Source organism: Poeciliopsis prolifica, unplaced genomic scaffold (genome assembly GCF_027474105.1).
Source record: "Poeciliopsis prolifica strain line A6 unplaced genomic scaffold, Auburn_PproV2 SCAFFOLD058, whole genome shotgun sequence".
Classification (NCBI taxonomy): Eukaryota; Metazoa; Chordata; class Actinopteri; order Cyprinodontiformes; family Poeciliidae; genus Poeciliopsis; species Poeciliopsis prolifica.
Genome location: NW_026562433.1, coordinates 1,343,595 through 1,367,216, shown reverse-complemented (window position 1 = coordinate 1,367,216; position 23,622 = coordinate 1,343,595). Strand labels below are relative to the sequence as shown.

Sequence of the window (23,622 nt, the reverse complement as noted above, 5' to 3'; positions counted from 1 at the left end):
ACATGAAAGGTTTAGTCTGGTTTAATAGAAAGACCTGTTGTTTCTCTCATATGCTGTATCTGGTGATAATTAGGAGGGATTTCCCTTTTGGAGCTGAATGACATCGATAAATCAGCAGCCGTGTTCTGAAGAATAAAGAGCAGGTTAAACTGTAATAGCTGCTCCGCGTGTTTTAAATGTTACTTAAACATGGCACCTCCTCTCTCTCTCTCTCTCTTTCTCCCCCCCTCTGTAGCTTTTTCATCCATCCCTCCACGTGGTACAGGAGTAAAGGCAGGGGGTGAAAGAGGGGCATTGTGCTGTGCAGCAGTGGATCCGGGGGTTCATAGTGAGAGAGGGGAGATGCTCACTCAACTGTGTCCAGCGCGCCATTGTCGATGATTCCCCGTCTATTCTCTTCCTTTTAAATAGAGCTCCAGTGTAAGATGCGGGCTTTTTTTTTTTTGTTGAAGGGGTTGTGTTAGTGGTGTTGGTGGTGGGGGTTTGTATTATGAGCTCGTTGATAACACACGAACTACATACGTGGATGTGGAATGGCCCCACTTTGCGCACAGCGCCGCTGTTGATAATTGGCCCTATGGAAATCCAAAGGTTAGGAATATTGACGGCGCTGCCAAGGCAGAGTTTTATAGAGATCAGGTGATGAGGCAAACCTGCCATGCTCACAACGAGATTCACTTTCTTTAATAAACTTGGACCTGTTAGATTCGTTTCACTCTTTACTTATAGTTTGATCAAATATTAGATCGTCACCATCATGGAGTGATCACAGCGCCCCCCTGGTTAAAAAGTCAGCACTTATGTCCTCTTAAGATTTTTTTTTTTCTTTAAGGACGTCCAGAAGCCTTAACGCCTATTGTCACTTTTTATTTATAGTTTATAGAAAAAAAATCCAATAATAAATAAATAAATGAAGCTGAGAGGGAAGGGAAGAGAGAACCTAGGGAGGTTGTGAGTTACACGCTATTGAAATGCAAATATCATAGAACAAGGAGTGGTTCAGTGTGTGTGTGTGTGTGTGTGTGTGTGTGTGTGTGTGTGTGTGTGTGTGTGTGTGTGTGTGTGTGTGTGTGCGTGCAGCGGAGCAGCAGTGGGAGAGGAGGGGCGCAAATTGGACAAGTTTTTTTTTTCTTTTTCTTTTTGAAGAGAGAGAGAGAGAAGGGATTTTAGAAAACAGCCACACACACACCGCAGCTCCAAATGACACGGTGCGGCCAGGCGGATTTCCATACAGCAACTCTTTTTTGTTGTTGTTGTCTTTAACTTTCTTCTATGAAATCCGGCGCTGCAGAGATTTCTCCTTTGAGGTTTTACTTCAACTGTGCTCGTTTGGGAGATTGAATGCGCGCAGGAGTTCGTTCAAGTGCGCAAAAGGGGGAAGAAGAAGAAGGGGGAAAAAAAAGCGTCTGGTGCCATTCGAGCGACTGATGCCCCCCTCTCTGTCTGACTCGCCGTGAATCATGTCACGCCGGAAACAGAAGAGACCCCAGCAACTCGTCAGTTCAGATCCGGGGGGCCCGAAGTTGCTGCAAGGTGAGAGGCTAACCTTTATCTTGGTTTTGTCGTTCAAATGTTGTTTTAATTCAGAAAGAGTGAAGCTGGAAGAGCAATTCTCCTTTAGAGATGGCAACAAAACTAGAGGGAAACTGACGCGCACCGGTGTTGATCATATTACAAACAATGCATCTGAGTTGATGGACCGAGAAAAGTTCTCACCTGCGACTTAGGTTTAAATGAGGCAGGCTGTCTATCTAATTGTTTCGTGCATCCGTTCCCTCTAAAAGAAGCCAGAGTCACTTGGGTGGATGATTACAAATTTCCTCTCTGTGAAGTGAATGGAGCAGGATTAGCCGACATACATCTGTGGTCATTTTCAGGAGCTGCCCATCCTTTAGGAAACTAACAGGCTGCTTCAGGCTGACTGCTGGAGCTCTTTTATTAGCATGAAGCACTCACAATAACCTGCGTGGTCAGGGGGAAGGGAAGGCAGTGCTTTTTTCTTTCTTTCTTTTTTTTTTTTTTTTGAGGTAAAGATTAATCTTCCACTCCTGAATTGTCTTCAGTCTTTGCAATCCATCCATACTTTTCTTCCTCATGCACCCCTCTTTTCCCATTTTCAACCCTCACAATGCCTCCTCCCCTCCCCTTTTCTTTCCCTGCTCTATTGACTGTATACTTCTGCACAGCTGGGGGGGGGGGGGGGGGGGTTGAGATGGATAAGAAAAGGTTTCACGCTTTATTGCCAAGTTAATTTAGGACGTCCCTCACGCAGCGTGCGCGCACAATGCTTTGCAGATAAAACATTTTCGAAATCAGAAGTGCAAGTTCAGTTTTATAGTTTTGTGATAGGTTTCCTGCAGGTGCAGGTTTGTTTCTAAATAGCGAGGAGGGAATTTCTGCGAGGTACAGTCTTTCATTCCATCACTATACCTCTCCAGGAGGGAGTAGTTAGTTTGTCTCTCCTTTGTTGTTACCCTCCCCCTTCTTTTTTTTTTCTTCCTTTTTACTCTTTCTCACTCTGTGCTCAAGATTCTGAAAGAATTTGACCCCGGGGCGGCAGAGGTCAGATTAGTTGACCAATCAGAGCATGTGGACAGTACCCAGAACCCTTAGCATGGCCTGACCCTCGACCTCCACTGTGACGTAAGGGGGGAGGGTGAATGAGGAGATGAAAGACGTAACTGCCGCAGGGAGGGGGGCTGGGTTAAGAGGGGTTATGGGTTGTCTAGGTGATGTCCATTGTCCTTTAAAATGTGCTGCCATAGCAACAAGGTGGTGTGTGAGCTTTTTTTGTGTGCACAAGATGTTTGAAGAGTTTTGCTCCAGGGAGCACAGATTGAGACAAGACATTTCAAAGACCGGCGGACTGTGAGTTTCTTCCACTTGTTTATTTGCTTGTTGGAGGTCATTTCCAGGCGAGCGTTTTCTTTTGAAGCTGAAACTGCATCTTGTGGTGTGTAGGCAAGTTTGCAAACTACATTTTGTAAACAATAACTAAAGTCGCTGAGATAAACAGTCATGGAACGTGACTGGATACGTGAGTTGATATTTGGAACAGAGTTTTACACGGTTGTTCCTTTTTCCCCATTTTCTGGTTTTTAATAAGTGTTGTTTCTTTCTAATCGATCTTCAGATGACCACCTGAGCTTAAAGTCACCATCCACATCTCTGGGATCTGACCTAACTTCGTCAGGTTCTTCCTCCTCCTCCCCCACCTCACTGCAAGACTGCCAGCCGCCCCTGGCCACTCGCCCGTCTCCTGGAGGGCTCCACGCGCCTTCCTTGCCCAGTGAGAGCTCACCTCCTCCCCACTGGCCCAGTCACATTGCTCCCTTTACCACCTCCCTCCCCAACACCCACTCCTCCCTCTCCCCTGACTTTCCTCACCCTTCGTTGTCTTCCCAGGCACACTCACCTCCTCCCCTGGATCAATCCTCTGGTGGCCACAGCCTGAACCACCAAGTTAACACTCTCTCCATCATGACCTCTCCCCCAATGGGCAGCTCTGCCGCCACTACTACCTCTTCCTCGTCTTCTTCTTCCTCCTCCTCCCAGCAACCTCAACCAGACAGCTCCAGTCCAGGCCAGCAGCAGTCTTCCACCTCATCAGGGGAGCAGGGGCAGATCCAGGTGCCCCCAACCCTGGCGGTGCTTTTAGAAGAACTGCGAGTCCTGCAGCAGCGACAAATTCACCAGATGCAGATCACAGAAGAGATCTGTCGGCACGTCCTCAGGCTCGGAGGAGCCGTCTTTGGCCATGATAATGCACAAGCTAGCGGTGCAGACTGCAACCAGAAGTCCACTGGAACAGCATCTTCATCACCTACACATCCTTCAACCAATACTCCAGTATCCACAGCTTCATCCCTGTTGAGTGGACTTCCTTCTTCCCTCTTTCCTCCGCCAGCCATCTCCAAATCAGGTACTTCACTAATCAATGGAGATAGACCCCAATCCTCCTCAACTTCTAGCTCATTTTCATCATCCTCTTCCTTAGCTATTTCTTCCAGCATCAATTCATCTGTTGCCTCCCTGCACCCTCTGTCCTTGTCCCTGGGCCTGTCACCACGCTACCTCCATGAGAAATCATCCAACACCTCTTCGTTTGGTCACAGCAATAACATCAGTTTCCAGACTCCTTCCCTTCCCACGACCAGCCACTCACAGGACATTCAGTCAAGCTCATCTCTTATCTCTGCCTCCTCGTCAGGACGGCCTCAACATGTCTGCAGGTTCTGTGGGAAAGTCTTGAGCAGTGATTCCTCCCTCCAGATTCATCTGAGGTCACATACAGGTGAAAGGCCCTATCAGTGTCCGGTGTGCCTGAGCCGTTTTACAACCAGAGGAAACCTCAAGGCCCATTTCCTGAGACACAGAGAGCAGAACCCAGAGCTGTCCCTTTCGCTGCTACCCCCTGCGCTGTCAGAGCAAACACAGGGTGGATCAGCCCCGGGTTCAGTTCAAAGGAGAAGAAAACGGCGAGTTGATGATGACGAAGCATATAACGGAGTGAAAGGAAGTGTTCCCAGTATAACAGAGAGCATGGCTTTAGGATTACTGTCTGGTGGTTCGACTAGGCCCTCACCTTCCTCTCTACCTCTGCCTCCCTCAGTGGACATGGCTCTTCTGTCCACAGCCCATTCACTGTTACAGTTAAACAGAGCATCAGTAGCTGTTTCTAGCACATCTAGCACTGCTCTCCCTTCTTCATCTCCATCTTCCTCTTCGACTTCTAGTCAGTATAAAGGAGCTAAACAACAACGATTTGATGAAAACACTCCTCCTCACTCTGCTCTTCACACAACTTCCCCATACTCCCAACTTGCCCACCTCCCCAAGATACTTTTTCCAGGAGGTGCATCCCCCCACCACCTTGCACTTCTCAGGCCTCCAGGTCACCCATCCACTTCCCACCTCTCCTTATCTCATCAGCTACCATTCCCATTCCCTCCTTTCCCAAAACCGCCCACCTCTTCCCCCTCGTCCTCCTCCTCTCCCACCACCTCCACCCAGACCTCAGACACTTCCAAGTTGCAGCGGCTGGTGCAGAAGCTAGAAAAGCAGCCACAAGGCGGCGCCTCCTCCTGCCTTTCTGCCTCCTCTCCTTCCACCTCCTCACAAACCTCTGCTGATGTTAATGGTGACACAAATGTACGTGACCTGACTACCACCTCAAGTGCCTATCGCAGAGAGATGTTGGCTGCTCTCGGACTGAGCCCTAGCGTCAGTGCTGCAGTGACTGGTCAGGGAGTCTCCGGTTCAGGTCCTACAACTATCACTTCAGCCCTGCCCACAGCCCCAGTTGCTAATCAGTGTGGAGTGTGTATGCGTGTTCTCAGCTGCCCCAGAGCTCTTCGGTTGCACCAGGCCACACATCTGGGAGAGCGCCCCTTTCCTTGTAAGCTTTGCGGCCGTTCTTTCTCCACAAAGGGCAGCCTTAGGGCACACCTGGCCACTCATCGTGCCAGGCCCCCAAATGCTCGTGCCCTGAATTCTTGCCCACTCTGTCCTCGCAAGTTCACTAATGCCTTAGTTCTACAACACCACATTCGTTTGCACCTTGGAGGGCAAATACCACCTGATGAGGAGATTCCTCCTGACGATGGAGCAGAAGCAGAAGGCGCTACCTTTAAAGACAGTCACGGCGAGCCTATTAGCTCCCTATCAAAAGTGCAAATCCTTCCACTTGCCTTAACAACAGGGTCCAAGTCCCCAGTGGATGCTCTCAGCTCAGGATCCAGTTTTAAGCAGTCCAAAGCCACTGATTCAGATTCTGTCAAGAATGAGGAATCTGAGCGTTCAATTCCAAGTGTTAGTCCACCTTTAAGCTGTAATCCCCCCTCAGCAGGAGCTGATAAAACTCTGCAGCTTGCAGTAATTGCCTCAGCTGAAAGCCCCACAGAGGAGAAAACCCAGACTGATCTGGGTTCTGCCAGTCCTTTCAAAGCACCCTTACCTAGCTCTCATTCAGTTGTAGACAAGGTAGAATCTGTTTCTGATGATACTCCTCTCTCCCTTTGTGTTTCAAAGCCTGGTGTTGATCATACCACAACTAGACTAGTTAGCAGTGATGTACAACATTCCCCAAATGAGCATACACAGAGTCCCAGTCATACTGCAGACGCCCCATCTGCGGATCCTGTACCTTCACTTTCTCCGCCCACCAGCCCTGGGGCTACCCTAGAGGCAGAGGAGACGGGTAGTGGTGTTAAACAGGAGCTGCGAGGGAGAAACACTTCCAGTGGTAAAGGGAAAAGCGACGCTACCTCATCCAGAGAGTCTCTTTCCATGTCTGAGCCAGAACCGGGTAAAGAAGCACCAGTGAAGGAGGATTCAGCTGCCCTAAAAAAGCTGCCGGATAACCCAGAGACTCCTGCAGGGGCATCAACACCACATGCCCAACCTGCTCGACCCGACAAGCCCTACAGCTGCTCCCACTGTGGAAAGGCGTATGCCAGCCGAAGTGGACTTAAGGTAAAGTCAAACAAATAAACATTTGCTAAAATGTCTTTAAAGTAACACATTCAAACCTATTGGTAACTCGTTGTTGTGTTTCTTCTCATCAACAGGGTCACATGAAAACGCATCCTGGAGTGTTGACGACTACCCCTAGCAAGGCTCAAACCAATGAAAGTGACCCTTCAGAGGAGCGCGGTACTTCAAATAAAATCTCCACACAGCAGGAGGAAAAGCAGGGACTGGCCCCTGAGAAAGGTGACAGCACAGATCTGCTCCCAACCAGTGGTGGCTCTGATGTGACCACTTTCACCTTGGACACTACAACATAGGATGTGTTTCAGTAGATCCTGACAAAGGGAATGTATTTTTAATAGAATGAGAATTGTTTTGTAGAGTCTGTAATTCTAACTCATAATTAGTATTTGAAAAAAAAAAATAGGTATAGTTTATTTTTAGTACTATGACAAAAAAAAAAAGTTGAATGTAGTATTTCTGCTGTCTATTTTTGTACTTCAAAGACCACAGTGAGGCCTTATCCTACGCCCTTCAACGCATTGTCCACTTGTACTTTGCTGACACATTTTAGCATGAACTGTATCATATCTTTCCTACAAGAAGTGTACTTTGATTTTTTTCTTTTTTTGTTTGTTTTTAAAAGGAGTGTCCAGAAATTTCATACCAAAACAGGCCATGTTTAAAATGGCCACTGAACTGTACATAAAAACTGCGGTTGCCTTTTTTTTTTTATCGCTACTGTTTTCTTTCGTTTGTTTCAATGCTGCTTAATGAGTGTTTTCTTATGTACTGAGTTGCACTGTGAGTTGCACTGTGTCCCACGCTGCCGAAACATCTGCTGAACAAACTCACCCCTGCAATGACTGTAACTATGATGATTGTATTATCAACTCCGGGTGGTTACAGTAAAACCTTTCTGATGATGGTGAATGTCTTCCCCGTTTTGTTCTCTCTTTATTTTTTATTTTTTTGTGGTGCTATCTGCAGTTCCGAAACCTCCAGCAAGGACGAGCCCCCATCCTCTTCCTGCTCCCCTCCACCCGATCCGCTGCTCTCTCTCAGCGCACTTGAGGGTGCTTCACTGCTTCGCGAATCGCATGCACTCACTGGATTCTCTGCTTTGCTCAGTTTAGTATTTGTATGCGTTGCCTTCTCCCTGCTGCCCCCCAAATCCCCTTCTCTGTTTCTTGTAGCAATGACAGAATGTGTTCCCACGCTTCCCATGTGATGTTAAAAAAAAAAAAAGTAAATAAAACAATGGCAATATGAAGTGGAGACTGGTTTGTTGCTTTTTGTGTGTGTGTGTGTGTGTATGTTCCTGTGTAAGCCTCTGTCTCTGTGAATTCGTTTATCTGTTTAAGCATTCTGGCTGCATGACTCTTGTTCTCGGTGAGCCTGTATGCACCCTGTTGGTCAGTTTTCTCTTGTTTGTTCCAGTTCTCTGTGTGTCGGGATTGGAGGAGGGAGGCTGGTTGAGGGGGTCTCCTTTGTTTGAGGAGCTGGGCTGGCTGTCTCCTAATTCTGTCTTTTAAGCCCTCAATGTCTTATAATATGTTTCAGTTCCCCAGCACTGTGTGTATGTGTGTGTGTGTGAAAAGAATAATCAGAGCCTGTATGAGTGTTATTGAGGGTGCAGCTGGAGAGGCAGCCACCTCCCTCCCTCCCGCTCCCCGTGTCATTCTCTCTTTCATACGCAGTCTCTTTCATTTTCTCTTTCATTTCCCTCCATCGCTCTCTGCATTCACCCTCTCATCCCCTCCTTCCCCACCCCATGTAATGAGCTGACACACAGGAAGCTCTAATCCTCTCACAATGCCTCCCCCGCTCCCCCATCAAAAAAAAAAAAAAAAAAAAAAGTGACTGGAAACGGGACAGGGGGCAACAGGGACCAACCTGGTCCAGCTGTCCCCAAAATGGCCGCCTTTAATCCGCCAACCCCCTCCGTAGTGGCTTTTTTTTTTCTTTCTTCTTCTTCTTCCCTTTTTTGAGCCTGTAGGGGATCCAGAAACCATGACGACCAGTAACCAGGGGGAAGGAATGGCCGAGAGCAGAGAGGAGGACAAAAGCTGTGAAAGGAGCCATGTGTGAGAAGTTTGTCCACATGCGTTCATGAGTGACAAGAGACGTGTCTCAATCAAACGGCAAAGAGTGAGAAAGTCGGCGGTTTGAGAATCCCAGAGAAGGTGACCACGAAGGCCCTCTGGTGTCCCAGCTTTGATCACAGGTTACCTGACTCATCCACACGCATTAATCACCAGCCATAAATAAAACTTATTAAAGGTCTTTAAGGACACATCTAGAGCCCTTTAAAGACGAATCAACCCCAATTGAGAAGACAAAGTGGCTGCTATCTCTTCATTGGATTTGATTACAGTGATTAAAGCTGCCATTCAAGCGAGACATGAGCACATCCTCAGATCAGTTACAGGTAAGGAAGAGGGCGGGTGCTCTTATTTATTGAGGAAAAAAATGGAGCTGCAGATGTCGCAGCAAAATTTCTGTCACTTAGTCCTACTGCATACTATTGTGAACACATTATCACCAAAGAGGAACTGCTTCAGCTCATGTTTTCGTCTATTTGAGTCTTGATTTTTGCTTCAAAGGTTCTCAAGAGTGAAGTTGGAAAATATTGGCAAACTCCCAGCATTAACTGAAGTCATGCCCCAGGAAGATTTTTCCTGTTTTCTATTTCCCTCTGAAGTTTTGGAGAATAACGTCAAACCCAACATAGCCATTCTCTATGTTTGGATTCAAAACCACTAACATCCAACAACAAAAATGAGCTGTTATTAGCCATATAAGCTAAAGGCAGCGAACACCATGCTGTGTTAGAAAATAAAATAAATATTCTGTATCTACAAAACACCTAGACCAGGGGTCTCAAACTCCAGTCCTTGAGGGCCGGTGTCCTGCAACCTTTAGATGAGCCTCTGCTGCACCACACCTGAACAGAATAATTAGGTCATTAAGGCTCTGGAGAACTGATCTACACAAAGAGAAAGTAATTAAGCCATTTCATTCCAGCGTTTTGTGCTTGTGGCACATCTAAAAACTGCAGGTCTGGAGTTGAAGACTTGATGACCTCGACGCAGCATCCAAGTTATTCGGCTTCACTTTGCAGCCACCAGAGGGCGCCATAGCACAGCAACTATTTTGGTCTCGCTGCTGTAACAGGGAAAAGTTTGAGTAAAACATGACGCCACTTTGGCTACGTCATAAAACTCACTGTTTTGTTCAGTGGGTGAAAAAAACGTGACTTTTGAACTGTGTTATTTTTATGAACCCAGATTAAACTATATATATTTCTAGGCTTGTATTCAGGTATGGGCCTACTGTCCAGTATTTAGCATAATTATAGCTGATATTAGGGCCATTATCTCTCTAAAGTCATTTATAAGATGTCTGCTTTAAAACAACAGTTTCTTAAATCTTTTTTTTTTTTTTTTTAATGTTTGTTAGTTTTAAATCTCAGGACGTCATTATTAACGGGACTGGGTGTATCAGTCGTTCACGTGACGCAGGACGTCGCACGGCTTTTCGTCAATAATAAGTTTCCTGATCGACTTGAATCAAAACGCTTGTCATTAATCAGTACTGATCTCGTCGCAGGCCTTTTTGACGCCCGACCGAAACTCACTGACGAGAAGACGCAGCGTCTCAGTCTTCCTCCTGCTCGCGCGTCAGAAAAGCAGAAGTGCAAATAAAAGCCACAAGTGCATCATGAGCAGGGCAGAGGAGAGGAGCGGCTGTGAGCAGAGTCAAAACAAGAGGAAACAGCAGCACAAAGCAGCACAAAGCAGCACAAAGGCAGAAAGAGAGGAGGAGGAGGGGATGAGAGGGGGGCGGGGGGCTTATTATTGACTGTAGCACCGAGGAGGAACAATGATATCTCAAGCTGGCTCCCATTACTGAACAGAACCAGGACTTCACCTCTGTTGGAGCCAGGCTGCTGACCCCCCAGCCTCCAGGACATCAGCAGGACTGGTCCTCCTGGCACAAGGTGAGTCTTCCTCTACACAGCGGCCTGTGATTTGACATATTTGACCTCCCCCCCAAATTGATCCAAACGGGAGAAGCTGATAGAGGACAGTGAGAGTACAACACTGGCTCCATTTAGCCCATCATTTATTAACTTGCGGTGCCACTGCACACATGTTTGATTGGTTTCTGCATGTGTTGCTAAGAGTTATAGGGATTGGGTTTGGATTCGCGTTGCTTTTCAAGGCGAAAGACTTGAGATGTGCAGATTTGTTGGACTGGGATAGCCAGGTGTTGTGCTGCTGCCTCAGGTCCATCTGTCACAGCTGAGCTGCCATGTAGGAAATAAAGGGATAATAGTAACATCACTGCAACAGACTGGTGACCTGTCCAGGGTGTGCCCTGCCTCTGTTAGCTGGAGATAAGCACCAGCACCCCTCCTTACCCCACCAGGGACAAGGGTATTAGAAAACTGAATGAATGGATTGATGCATGGGTGATAACATGTCAGTGTGCTTTGGTTTTGATTTGCTGGTGTCTGGTTGAGTGGAGAGGAATTATTCTGGCTCCAGGATGTAACCTTCGCGTACTTATCAGCAGCTTTTGGACCTTGCTCTCTGTTTCTGTGAGAGCCTCAGCTCTCTGTGTCTTTGGCACATGTCCTTCTTCGCAGAGACTCCCTCATGAAGCCACGTGCTGCTGGTCTGCTGCTCCCTCCAGGTATCCAAGGCTTTTACCCTCTCCTTCTGAGATTCTCTCTCAGCTGCTTTTCAGTTTCTGGTGTGGAGTAAAGTATCCCGTCATTGCTCAAATCAGGTCAGATTACCCTTATTTTGTGTTTATTGTATTTGAGTGAATCCTTAAATCTTAATCTGTCTGTTTGAGGAACTCTTTTTTTTTTTTTAATCCTTTTTAGCCTTTTTTCTTTTCACCAAGAGGAAATAAAGGCTAAAATGTGCATAAGAAGTAATTAAATTCCAGACATGAAGCACCCTACGAAAGTGTTGAATGTTTCCAGATTTGATCACATTGTAGCTGCAAACTTGAATGTATTTTAATGGGATTTCATGAGACAGACCAGCAAAAGCACTTGATTGTGAAGTGGAAGGAAAAAGATGTTTTCCAAACTTGTAATGAAACCTGATCTGAGTCTGTGTCAACACTTTGTAGAACAGCATGTCGTTATATGTCTCATCCCAGCTCTGCAAATGTAAATACCTACATTTTTGCCTATTATTCTCTGCAAAACGTCTTAAGCTGAACGAACAATTGAATGAAGAGCATCTGTAAATGACTATTTTCAAGTGTTGCCACAGATTCCCAGTGGGATTTAGGCCTATGCTGACTGAACCATTGTACCACATGGATATGATCTGATGAAAGCTGTTCCCTTGTTGCTCTTGTTGTGTGTTAGAGGGTCACCGACCTGCTGGAAGCTCCAGATTCAAATCTGTGCAGCTTCTAACAAAATTTCTTTCAGCGTTGCCCTATTTTTATCTTCATCCATTTGCCAAGGAGCTTTGAAGAGCTTCTGTGTCCCCACAGAAGAAAAACATCACCACAGGATAACGCTGCCTCCACCGTGTCTCACAGTGGGGATGGTGTTTTCTGGGTACAGCGAAGTGTTCGTTTTCCAGGCCAAAGAGTTCATCATGCTGGTCGCGCTGAGGCTGAATGCAAATGCATTTACCCTAATTCTTTCACTCCTTTCACCAATCAAACTTATAAGGCTAATCACTTGTTGGAGGTCAAGTGATTAGCTACATCTGAGAGCTGATTACCCAATCAGAAATGTGAGAGGATTTGCTTCTTGCGATGTCTGCCTCATCATCATTATCATCATCAGACTTTGCCTGCTGAGGATGATGAACTTTGGAAGTCATGTGACCTGTATCCCCTGTGCTGATACTCTCAGTGCGTGGGCAGCTCTGAGGCTCAAACGTGCGTCTCGGTCAGTTTTCCTTCCTCAGCTTTTGGTCACCAACGAGGAGCGTGTTTGCTTCCCCTCCCCAGCTCTCTGTAAATACACTCAACCTTAAAAGGCCATTTGCGGTGGGCCCCTAATGGCTCTCCAATCCACAAAACTGCTCTCCAATCCAGCAGTGTCCACAGCGGTGGTGTAATATGTTTTCATGTGTGTTTGTTCTGCTTTTGGCGTCCCGGGTGTGGGAAATATGTTTTTAGTTGGCTGGCCTTTGTGAGGTTTTAGAGTTTGTTGGGTGTTTTTGTTGCCGGGAATCAGTTTCCGTGGTCGCAGTCTCACTGATACCTTCTTGTGTGTTTCCTGCGCAGATGGCGGAAGATAAACGAAGATAACCAAAGGGAGTAATTTCATCTTCAACCCCATTTTTGGGCCAAAAAGGTTACCTCTGGCTCTCCAAAACCAACCTAAGAAACTGCTAACTTGACCTTGAACAATGGCGACCTACATCCCATCTCCCATGGAGGAAGGGACCAACGGGGGCCCAACGTCTGCTAAATCCGAGAACGCCGAGGAGTCCATGAAGCTGAAGAAGGAGATCTCCCTCCTGAACGGGGTCTGCCTCATCGTGGGGAACATGATCGGCTCGGGGATCTTCGTGTCGCCCAAGGGCGTCCTCATCCACAGCGCCTCCTACGGCCTCTCCCTGGTGGTGTGGACCATCGGTGGGATCTTCTCCATCTTTGGGGCCCTGTGCTACGCCGAGCTGGGGACCACCATCACCAAATCGGGGGCCTCCTACGCCTACATCCTGGAGGCCTTCGGTGGGTTCCTGGCCTTCATCCGTCTGTGGACGTCCCTGCTGATCATCGAGCCGACCAGCCAGGCCGTGATCGCCATCACGTTCTCCAACTACATGGTGCAGCCCATCTTCCCCACCTGTATCGCGCCGTACGTGGCCAACCGGTTCCTGGCTGCCGCTTGTATATGTAAGTGGACACAAGTGGGAGAATAAAATGTGGATTTTATCGCTGTGGTTGCACATCGGAGAGAAATCATGTGAGCTTTAGGGAGTGGAGAAGTGAAAGATGGTGACACCATGGCTGCAGTCAGCAAGTCTGGAGCAGAATTAATTGCTGAGCTCAGAAGAAAAGGGAACTGAGCCGCCCTGAAACCTCAGTCAGGAGTGACCAACAAGGGGAAAAGTTACTTTACTCAATTTAAGAAATTTAAAAACCACGTTCACAGGTGGGCCTTTTCTACTGAGTCAGAAACACTGCAAGGTTCCTAATAGATGTTAGTTCAGGTAACTAGAGCAAAACAGTTAATAAAACAATCAGTAACTCATCAGACTGCTCACCTCCATGTTTTAATAATGTCTATTAAAACATGGCCTCACAGATAAGATGTTGGATTCAAGATAACATGCGCTCACGTTGTGCGCGATAGCGGTCAGAATTACTCCTTCTTGCCTGGAAGGAATGCATTAACAAACACGCACTTCAAATGTGAGCACCGAGACACACACACGTGCGCGCGCGCTGCATTCAGCGATAAGCAGCACTTAAAGGCGGAGCAGATAGCGGCGAGGTAAAGTCCTCTCTGCAGGGAGACTCTGACCTGAGAGGCTAACAGGCAGCTGACAGCTCAGCACAACGGCAAACCATAAAAACCCACTTCCTGTTGGTTCCACTGAAAACAACAAAATCAACGCTGGTCATCCTCAAAGTATTCACACCCCTGATCAAATGCCAGGTTTTATGATCAGCCTGTAATAAAAAGTCCATTTAAAAACACTTTTAGTGTGACATATATCTGGTAGAATTCAACTGGAAAAACAAAAACAGTTGTAAAGCCAGCATTTTCTTTCAAATTAAACTTATTGGTTCATTTAAATTAAATTCAGCCTTCTTAAGCTTAGACCCCCAACACACAATAACTCTGGTTGATGGAAAAAGTTCAGCTGGACGACACTGAAGCCAACCTGTATTTAGACGCAGCTACATAAATGTTTATTAATGATTGCTTCAGTTAAGGATTGGCTTAACGCTACAGATATCTTTGTTTATTTTTCAGTTGACTTGTGCAGGATTTATGTCACATTTTAGGTGGAAATAATTTTGATTTATGCAGCTGATTGTGGGTTATCTAGATCAGCTACATCAACTCGTTCTGTCAAAGGCAACTTAATCTGCTGTAAAACAGATGATTCTCAGCTTTAATTTAACTCCAGACTATCTTTTACAAACAATATAATCTGGATCTATTGATGATGAGTAATTTATGTTTTCAACTTGCTAAATTTAGATACTTTAAATCAGATAGATGAAATCTATTCAGTCTTCTCCAGTTAGCCTAAAGCATATTGTTTTTCCTTTTGCGACTGGGTTCAGAAAGTTCTTTACCGGGATTTAACTAAGCAAATACATGAGGTAATCATCCCATTGGATAATTACTGTTTCTGCTGGCAGCAAATTATATTTAACCCTAACTGATTCCGTTAATTGTTTCTCTTTTTTTAAACAGTCATGTTGGAAGACAAATACTTTCACCATAGAAAAGATGATAAACTGAAGCCATGCAAAAAATAACAAAAAAAAAAAAAAAAAACGACACATCTAAGGAGATTGCTGAAACTATTGAAACTGGGTAAAGAAGTAAGACTGTGAGGAATTTGGTCAAGTACCATTAAAGGGCGGCCATATTTCCATTTAGGTCTCAACTGTTTCTAAAAACATCCCAAGTGTTTCAAAAACACCCACCAAGTCAATAAGTTGATGTTTTTTTTTTGGTGTCTGGAAAATAAGGCATTTCAAAAACCAGCCAATTGTGAAGTGCAACCCCAGCGAGGGTTGCTAGGTAGGCAAGTAACCCATCAGTGTAGGTTGCTTGTCACCTAGCAGCCCACTCTGAGCTCCAGCATGTTTGGTCAGCTGGTTTTACCGTTGTACCTGCCGTACAATGGCTGCTGGAAAAAAAAAAGTTTTGTTTTTTGATTTTGAAAAGTTCTGGTTTGCAATCCAGAAACCAATGAGCATTCTTGTTAGTTCCCCAGAAAGTTCTGCTTCTACTTTTCATAGATGTACGGTTGTATAATTGCGCATTTTTAAGAGTAAACTTCAGTGTAAACGTTGAAGTGGAGGTTCATGGCCAGCAGCAGCTTGGATTTAAAGTGACGAGAGGCCTCAAAGGGTTTCTTATTATAAAGATCACATTACAATTAGATATAAAGTGATCTTTATATCTAATTATTTAAGAGTTTTCTGACTGTCTCTCTGCAGTCAGAAAACTGCAGAGAGACAGTAAAGTGATTTACTTTAACCCACAGGGGTTAAACTAAGTCACTGTAAAACCCCAGCAAATGCTCTTTAGTAATTACCTGGGAAGCAGAAACTTGCATTATAAATTGCAGGACACTTACCAAACAAAAACTCTCAGATACAAAGATTTGTGTTAAAACAAAGAACAATGAACTTATACAAGCAAAAAGCAGTTACAGGCTGGCATTTCCAAAACAAAAGTACATCCTAAAAAACCAAAATCCTTCCTTCACATTCAGCAGTCGTCTAACAGAAGAGAAGCCCAGCCTCGAAACGCAACTTCAAAATGCTCCAAACAAAAACTCTTTTGCAAAAACTAAAATCTCCTGACCGACATTAGTTCTCTAAGCTTTCATATGAGTGGATCTGTGTGATTAACATGTGAGGAGGGGTTGCAGAGAAACATGAGCAAGTGAGAGCAGAGTCTCTGAGCGGAGGGAGAATGTTTTGATGCCTTTTATAGAGTTGCTTTCTGTTCGTATCTCAGTTTCACCCGTCTCCTTGGATACCTGTGGGAAGCTCCTCCGTCCACCGCCACGCGACTCCCCCTCTCCTGGCCTTGAATCGTTTTCTGTGGCTTCTGCTTGCTGCGAACCGAATCACCTGAGTCCAATAATCTGAAGGTCTTTTCATATCAGACAGAGGCCTGACGTCAGGGCCTGCGGCACCGAGAGCCGGCAAACGCTTGAATCTTTTAATGTTAAAGGCAAAGTTGGCATCACATTAGGACTGAAGCAATCAATCGTGATGAATCGATTATTGAACTAATTAAATGATTTCATTAACTAGAGTACACAGGCTCAAAACAAGGACATTTGCTGAAAGAGCAACACAGTCAGATCAGACATCAAGCCAAATATTTACAAGAACATTTTACATTTAAGATCAAATAAAAACTGTCTGCAAAGATGCTCCATCCAGAACTTCTCAAGTTGTTTTAGCTTCACCTGATTCAAATTACGTTACAAAACAGACTCATATTAAGTTGCTTTTGGCATCCAGAATTATTAATTAGTTGATCCAAAAAATAATGTCCAGATCAGCCCGATTTAGCATTGACTAGATGAATGCTATGTTGTATTTTTTTGAAATAATTGTTTATTTGAATTATTAATCTGTTTCTAATATTGTATAATAAAAGCTTAAGAAAAATCTGTATAATAAGCCAAAACGTTTTTAGATTAATCGATTAATCATCAGGATAATGGACTGAATTTTTGATTATTGAAGTAATCTTTAGTTGCAGTCCTGCATCACGTGTCTGGAAAGTTAAATATTTATTTATTCTAAACCTTTTTAAGCATTTTAATCAAACTGAAGAAAAAATATTTTACTTATGTTCATTTTATGTAGTTTATATTTGATTGTTTTGGAGCTTCTTTCAAAATATAACTCTACAGTGTTTTCGGGATTCTGACTTTTAAGCATACACTTAAAAGCAACTCACAAATATGCGATGCTTGTTTTTTTATTTTTGTCTTTGAATAGCCTTCCTGTTGATCTCAGGCCTGTTGTGATCTGTGTTTAAGTGTTTAAAAGACGACGACATTTTCCCCAATAAGTTTGTTAAACTAGAGACACAGTAATTAAACGATGTCTCAGACTCTTCTAAAAACATTTTACGCAAGCGCTGTAGCGTGATAAGTGAAAACGCTAAGACTCAACCCGCTCTGTCAGCTGCTTTGGAGGGAGACTTATTCTATCAGCATTCACAAAACTTGCACAACAACCAACACTCCCTCTGAAGAGGGAATGTCATAAAAAAGGACATTTGCAAAAAAAAAAGTACAACTATGTGGAGATCTTCAAGTTTCTGTCTTTATGGATTAGCTGCTGATAAGAAGACAAACATTGTGATGCTGCTCAAGGTGAAGGAAGACAGCATGTCTAAGGAGAGCAGCTGAAATCAATTTCTTCCATCGCTGGTTTGATAGGAGCGTAAATAGTTACAAATTTAAATACTGGGCTGAAGTGTAAACTCGTGAGGTCAGTTTGGGATTACAAATCTTCCTCCCAACCTTTTGAAACCTGCCTTTGCAACAGTATCCAACCCCTTTGAGTCTTGTCACATTTTGTCATGTTATTCAATATTCAACGCACTGTAACGTGAATTACAAACAGAGTCGTGTTTAACTCTGCAAGCCTTAGACGTTTTGTTAGGGAACATTAATGAAACGGCATCCACGTCTCGCAAAAAGAGAATGTTGAATTCATTAAGTGCAAAAAGTTGAGGAGTTTGGCACGACGGCGGTCCGAGCAAAAACATGCTCATCAAAATAAAATGAGAGGAAATATCTGTGGCATCCACAAATCTGGGTTTAATGGAAGAAAGCTGATGTTCGAAGAAAGCTGAATTTAGTTTTCAGTTTGGCTCAAACCAAGTTGGGGAAGTAGCTAAAGTGTGACAAAGAGGCTTTGGTCAGATGTTAGCAAAAGGAAACTTTCTGTTCTGTGTGTGACTCATTCATTATCCTTGGAGGACAGTTTCGTTCTGAACAGAGAAATCCCAGGGTGATGCATAGCGGTGGCAGCATTATGCAATGGAAATGCTTTTTTTTTTTCTGCTGTGACTAGGAAGCTGGGTAGAGTTAACGAGAATATATATAATGCCAGACGTTTAACTACTAGAAGCTACAAAAAGACTTACGACTTGGGCAGAAACAGCCGAAAATAGAGCGAGAGCTCCGGAAGATTTGTTTAGATCAAAGCATGTACATTTATTGGTGGTCCAGTCAAAGTCCAGCTCTACATCCAGTTAACAATATGTACAAAAATATTAATCTTGAGTTTCGCAGATGCCTTCGATTCAAACTCGTCTTGTAAATTAAAATTCAAGCCGCACTTTTCAGATGTTTCTCTCATATGGACCAAAAGTTAAAACGCTGCATCAGTTCTACCCTTTAAATCCCAGCTGAATCCACTGAGGTTTGTGACAGAACGTGAGAACGTTTAAGGTCCTGAATCCGAGGAGCTGTACCTGCGTGTGTGTCTGTGTGTGTGTGTGTGTCTCTGTGTGTGAGCGTCCGCCTGTATGTGCTGCTCTCAGCTGTTTCCTCGCCTGACAAACAACAGGCCGCTCCGCTTGAGTCAGCAGCAGCGTTTCCTTAGATCAGCCACACGGAAACATGCTGGCACACGCTGGAGTTTACAGACCACGAGTCTCCGCGGACTCTCCTCTCTGACTGACTGTTTGCCGGCTTCCCTCACAGGTCTGCTGACCTTCGTGAACTGCGCCTACGTGAAGTGGGGCACCAGGGTGCAGGACTTCTTCACCTACGCCAAGGTCATCGCCCTCATCGCTGTCATCATCACCGGCCTGGTGAAGATCGGACAAGGTCAGCTGAGCGAGTCGCCGAGCTGACAATAAGCGTCAATGATTAGATGATTGGCAGAATATTCTGCTGTTTTCTCATTAAAACCAGCTTAATAATTACTCAAAGTGTTTTTTTAAAAAAAACATATTTTAATTTCCCAGGTTACACCCAGAACTTTGACGGTATGTTTGATGGCTCCTCTCAGGACCCAGGACACATCGCTCTGGCTCTGTACTCCGCTCTGTTCTCCTACTCCGGATGGGACACGCTCAACTTCGTCACAGAGGAGATCAAAAACCCAGAGAGGTGGGCAGGCCAGGGAAAACGGCCTACAGGGCTGCGCAGGTCCTTTATTAGATTAGTAGAACCCCAAATAGTTTATCGTACGAATAACAATCAGCTTTGACAGAAGTGTCGACTCCTCCTCCTGACAGAACTACCAGAGTCAGTCTAGATAACATTGGACTCACCCTAATAAACATAATTGATTAAATCAAGTTTAGGTCAGGATCTTATCCATGTCAAAACAGGTTTTGATGATATTTCAAGTCATTTCCTGCTGGAAAAACCAAATAATACCTCAAACAAGCTGATTGTTTGAGGTGGGAATCGGGAATGTTGAGTTTGTCCTCCTAGTTGGTCATGCTGTGCAATGCACCAGTTGCTGTTGCAGCAAAATCACACCAAAGCATGATGCTACCACTGCCGTGCCTGACAGTTGGTGCAGATTTCAGTTTCTTTCCTACTCGCCACACTATGATAATATTTAACTGTAGAGAATCACACTGCTGTTCCAACAGTTTATCATAGACTAGAGCTTTTGTGGTTCTTTGGTTTTTCCTGAACATCCTGATCAATTTCTTTCATCTCAGGGCGACTGTTAACCAGAAAATATAATTTCAGCAGGGGAGTGTTTTTATATATGTGTTATGTAACGTGTAAATGATAGAAGCCCACAGTAAATATCAAGTTTTACAGCTACTGTTGTTATTCTTTTTACAGTCACTGCAGTTATGCTTGTTTTGTTTTTTAACCCTGGAAGAAAAACAATATCTTCAATAAATAATTAAAACCCTCAGATTAATAATCAACTTTCAGCTGTATCAAAACGAAAATTTCAGCTTAAAATTCTGATTAGCAGTCAAACTGTTCTCAGTCAGATTAATTGAGTTTCTTAATGGCATGAAAAAGCTTTTAGCCGTGGAGCTTTTCACAGAGTTGTGCTGCAAGTCGTGCTGGTGGCTCATTTGACATGAATTAAGGCTGCATGAACTCGGGAAGAGTTGACTTCTTTGTCTAAATCATCACATTTTAAAATGATTGACTGAATAAAGAAAGTCACATATAGTCAGTAAATCTAATTTAAAAATTTGAATAAAAATTCAAATCAATACCTGCTGATACGAAACCTTTAACAAATCTTTTTTGCCTCTGTTTCTCTGATAAGATCCTAATTGCATTGATTTTAGTGCCTCGTTCTCAGTGCTTTGTTCTGCACTGATGCTACTTGGACTATATCGTTTCCTCTGTCTTGTTTGACATCTGTGAAGAAGAGCAAGGCTTTCAAATCAAATTCAAAGAAACCTATTACCAGAGAGTCGTTGCTTTAATTCGAACAAAGGCCAGCCTGATTACGTCTCGATCTCCAGACTCTCAGGGTTCCCAGGCAGATTAGGTGTCAAACGTCCTCATCTCAGTTCCTCTCTCTCCCTCTCTGAGCTGAACTTGTTGTGCATCTCTTCTGCTTTGCTTCCCCCTGCTGGTCGTCTCCGCGAACTGCAGGAATCTTCCCCTGGCCATCGCCATCTCCATGCCCATCGTGACAGTGATCTACATCCTGACCAACGTGGCGTACTACACCGTCCTCCCCATCAACGCCATCTTAGACAGCGACGCCGTCGCCGTGGTGAGTTCCTGGATGTTTTTGGTAAGTCTTGACCTTTGAGACGGAACAACAGCAGTAAAACCTGCTGTTGTTGCGCTGCAGACCTTTGCAGATCAGGTGTTTGGCGTGATGAACTGGACCATTCCTCTAGCGGTGGCTCTCTCCTGCTTTGGCGGGCTGAACGCCTCCATCGTGGCGGCCTCCAGGTGAGGCGCTCGGAGCGACAGAACCTCAGTCATGAAGCAAACCCGGACAAACCCGCTTTCTGTTTCCTTTCATGATTAGGTTGTTCTTCGTGGGCTCCAGAGAGGGACACCTGCCTGACTTCCTGTGCATGATCCATGTCCATCGCTACACTCCCATTCCTGCCCTCCTCTTCAATGTCAGTCATCTACAAGAACTTTTAACCGAATCTTAACTTTATCACTGGGGGTGCACCGATCCACTTTTTTCACTTCAAATACCAATATCAATATTTGATATCTGAGCTTTGACCATGCAATGCAGAAAAACAGTGTTGAATTGGTTTAAAACATAGTTTTTTTGTTGTTGTTTTTTTTTAAACACATGAATGTTCTGAAATCCAAATGTATTTGATAACGTTGCACCAGTACAGCCCACTTGAATACACCAATAGCTTCACAAGTTTGGTCAAATATATAAAAACGACACAACTTAGGTGTATAACAGCCGATGCAAATTAGATTATAAAGAAACTAAAACAGACAAAAACAACTTCTATATATAAACGGCAACAAACCTTCTTTCAAATAGTTCAGAAAGAGCAATTAGGCATTATAAATATAGTAAAGCATGACATTGGTCAGAGCACAAAGCATAGAACTATACTGAGTAGATCTGCCCTCATGGATCAGGCCTAGAATTGTTTTCAATATCAGGGCAGATACAGATATTCATATCAGATCAGTGCATCTGCTTATCACCAGTTTCCTGATGTAACTGGGTTTTATTTTTCCCTTTCTCAGGGCTTCATGGCTCTTATCTACCTGTGCGTGGAAGACGTCTTCAGGCTGATCAACTACTACAGTTTCAGCTACTGGTTCTTCGTTGGCTTGTCTATCTTAGGGCAGCTCTACCTTCGCTGGAAGCAACCCGACAGAGAGAGACCGCTGAAGGTAGATCAGTGCCAGGCCAGGTGTAGTTTCAGTTTAAAGACTCGAGTCTTCATCTCTCGTCTTTCCCTCTCACAGCTCAGCCTGATCTACCCCATCATTTTCTGCCTCCTCACCATCTTCCTGGTGGTGGTGCCCCTCTACAGCGACACCATCAACTCTCTGATCGGCATTGGCATCGCCCTGTCAGGAGTTCCTGTCTACTTCCTCTGCTGCTACACTCCGGCCACCAAGAGGCCGCTGTGGCTGCGCAGCTTCATCGGTAAGGCAAACCCAGGAGTCCCTCGAATTAAGAACAATTCAATCATAAATGGAAGGAGGTTTTTGTCGTGAATTGGTTGCAGTCTTTTTGGTGAGTCTGTTGGGGTCCAAATGGAGACATTTTATTACCTCAAGCATTTATTTATGCAGGTTTTTTGGTAAAGTTTTATTTTCTAGAACTCCAGCTCAACCAAACAGATATTCAGCCTCGGTATTTCCTTGCTTCAGTCCAGCTGATTTCAATTGCCGACTGATTAACAGGCATTTGTTGAATCAGGCACATTAAAGCAGGGAAACCTCTAAAGCATGTAGGACAGTGAGCCTTGAGGACCAGAACACTGATCAGATCAAGTGGAAGGTGAAAATTTGTCACAGACACAATTCACTTTCAGTCTCAACCACGATTTCCTCTTGGATTGCCATGTATCCATCTTTCTTTAAACTCCAGGTTGTTGAATAATCTATATCACGCTGCTGCCATCACCATGTTTTACTCAGGATGGTGTGTTCAAGTTGATGTGTGGTGTTAGTTTTCCTAACTCCCCGAATTTAATGTGCCACATTTATCAAACTTATACACAGTAGTTCCCCACTTTGGTCAAATGATCTGAATGGATCATTTTATTGTCAGCCATATCTGTAGTCCATTTAAATTATTTTACTGACCAAACCATCCCCCATGGAAATCTTCCTCTTGTCCGTTTCTTTCAGCTAAGTGTGGCATCCTGATTCAGAAAGTGTGCTACTCGGTTCTGACCGAGATGGACGACAAATCAGAGTAGAGACGCTCGCTTTCCACACCCTGACAGAAGGAGTCTGAACTCTGACGCTGGTTGCTGAAAGACCCCGCAGGACGAACATCTGGGCCGGAGCTGGACGCAGCGCTCTGCCTCGTCAGCCATCTCTGAGTTATTGGGAATTCGTTTGTCGCGGTGGCTGGAGCAACTTCAGGAAGAACATTGACATGAACTCCAGAAGATCTGAGCATCTCAGTGACGAAACATTAAACTAAACCAAGTATTTTGTGTGAAATCATTGAAATGTTTGATTTTACTTAAAGGCTAGAAATGATTGATGAAATTGTTTTTTTAAGTTAGGACTTTTGAAACCGAAAGCACTGCTGAGCGTACAAACAGCCTCAATGTTATTTGCACACAGAAGGAAGAGAAACTAAATAAAGTGTGTGACTTTATGTTTGTGAAAATGTTTTATATTGTCAGCTATAAAGTCTGTTAAGGGCTATTTTTACAGAAAAATTGTAGAGTTTGATCACGTTCAGCTGGAAAAATCTATTTATAATAAAAATGACTAAAACTTCAAACGACTCAGGGTTGTC

General features: G+C 44.4%; 2 protein-coding genes across 9 annotated transcripts; both read left to right on the top strand.

The window, feature by feature from the left end:
• Positions 1-1,203: 1,203 nt before the first annotated feature.
• On the top strand, positions 1,204-7,724 carry si:ch211-212k18.5 (sal-like protein 2). Of its 5 annotated transcripts, none has more exons than XM_055060339.1 (5): positions 1,204-1,533; positions 3,134-3,922; positions 3,998-6,474; positions 6,570-6,714; positions 7,462-7,724. In XM_055060339.1, the coding sequence occupies exons 1-5, from the start codon at positions 1,461-1,463 to the stop codon at positions 7,605-7,607; spliced, it is 3,630 nt and encodes a 1,209-aa protein (XP_054916314.1). In that variant the 5' UTR covers positions 1,204-1,460; the 3' UTR covers positions 7,608-7,724. The 5 variants fall into 5 exon arrangements, with proteins under 5 accessions (XP_054916314.1, XP_054916309.1, XP_054916313.1 ...); XM_055060337.1 differs by lacking the exon at positions 1,204-1,533 and adding exons at positions 2,769-2,868; positions 2,962-3,037 and having other exon boundaries at positions 3,134-6,474; XM_055060334.1 differs by having other exon boundaries at positions 3,134-6,474.
• Positions 7,725-10,159: 2,435 nt separating this feature from the next.
• Positions 10,160-23,607, top strand: slc7a7 (solute carrier family 7 member 7). 4 transcript variants are annotated; one of them, XM_055060203.1, is made up of 11 exons: positions 10,160-10,474; positions 11,126-11,268; positions 12,745-13,362; positions 18,903-19,028; positions 19,169-19,313; positions 20,790-20,913; positions 20,995-21,098; positions 21,178-21,274; positions 21,879-22,028; positions 22,104-22,287; positions 22,998-23,607. In XM_055060203.1, the coding sequence occupies exons 3-11, from the start codon at positions 12,870-12,872 to the stop codon at positions 23,066-23,068; spliced, it is 1,494 nt and encodes a 497-aa protein (XP_054916178.1). In that variant the 5' UTR covers positions 10,160-10,474; positions 11,126-11,268; positions 12,745-12,869; the 3' UTR covers positions 23,069-23,607. The 4 variants fall into 4 exon arrangements, with proteins under 4 accessions (XP_054916178.1, XP_054916179.1, XP_054916181.1 ...); XM_055060204.1 differs by lacking the exon at positions 11,126-11,268; XM_055060206.1 differs by lacking the exon at positions 10,160-10,474 and having other exon boundaries at positions 11,113-11,172.
• Positions 23,608-23,622: the final 15 nt, after the last annotated feature.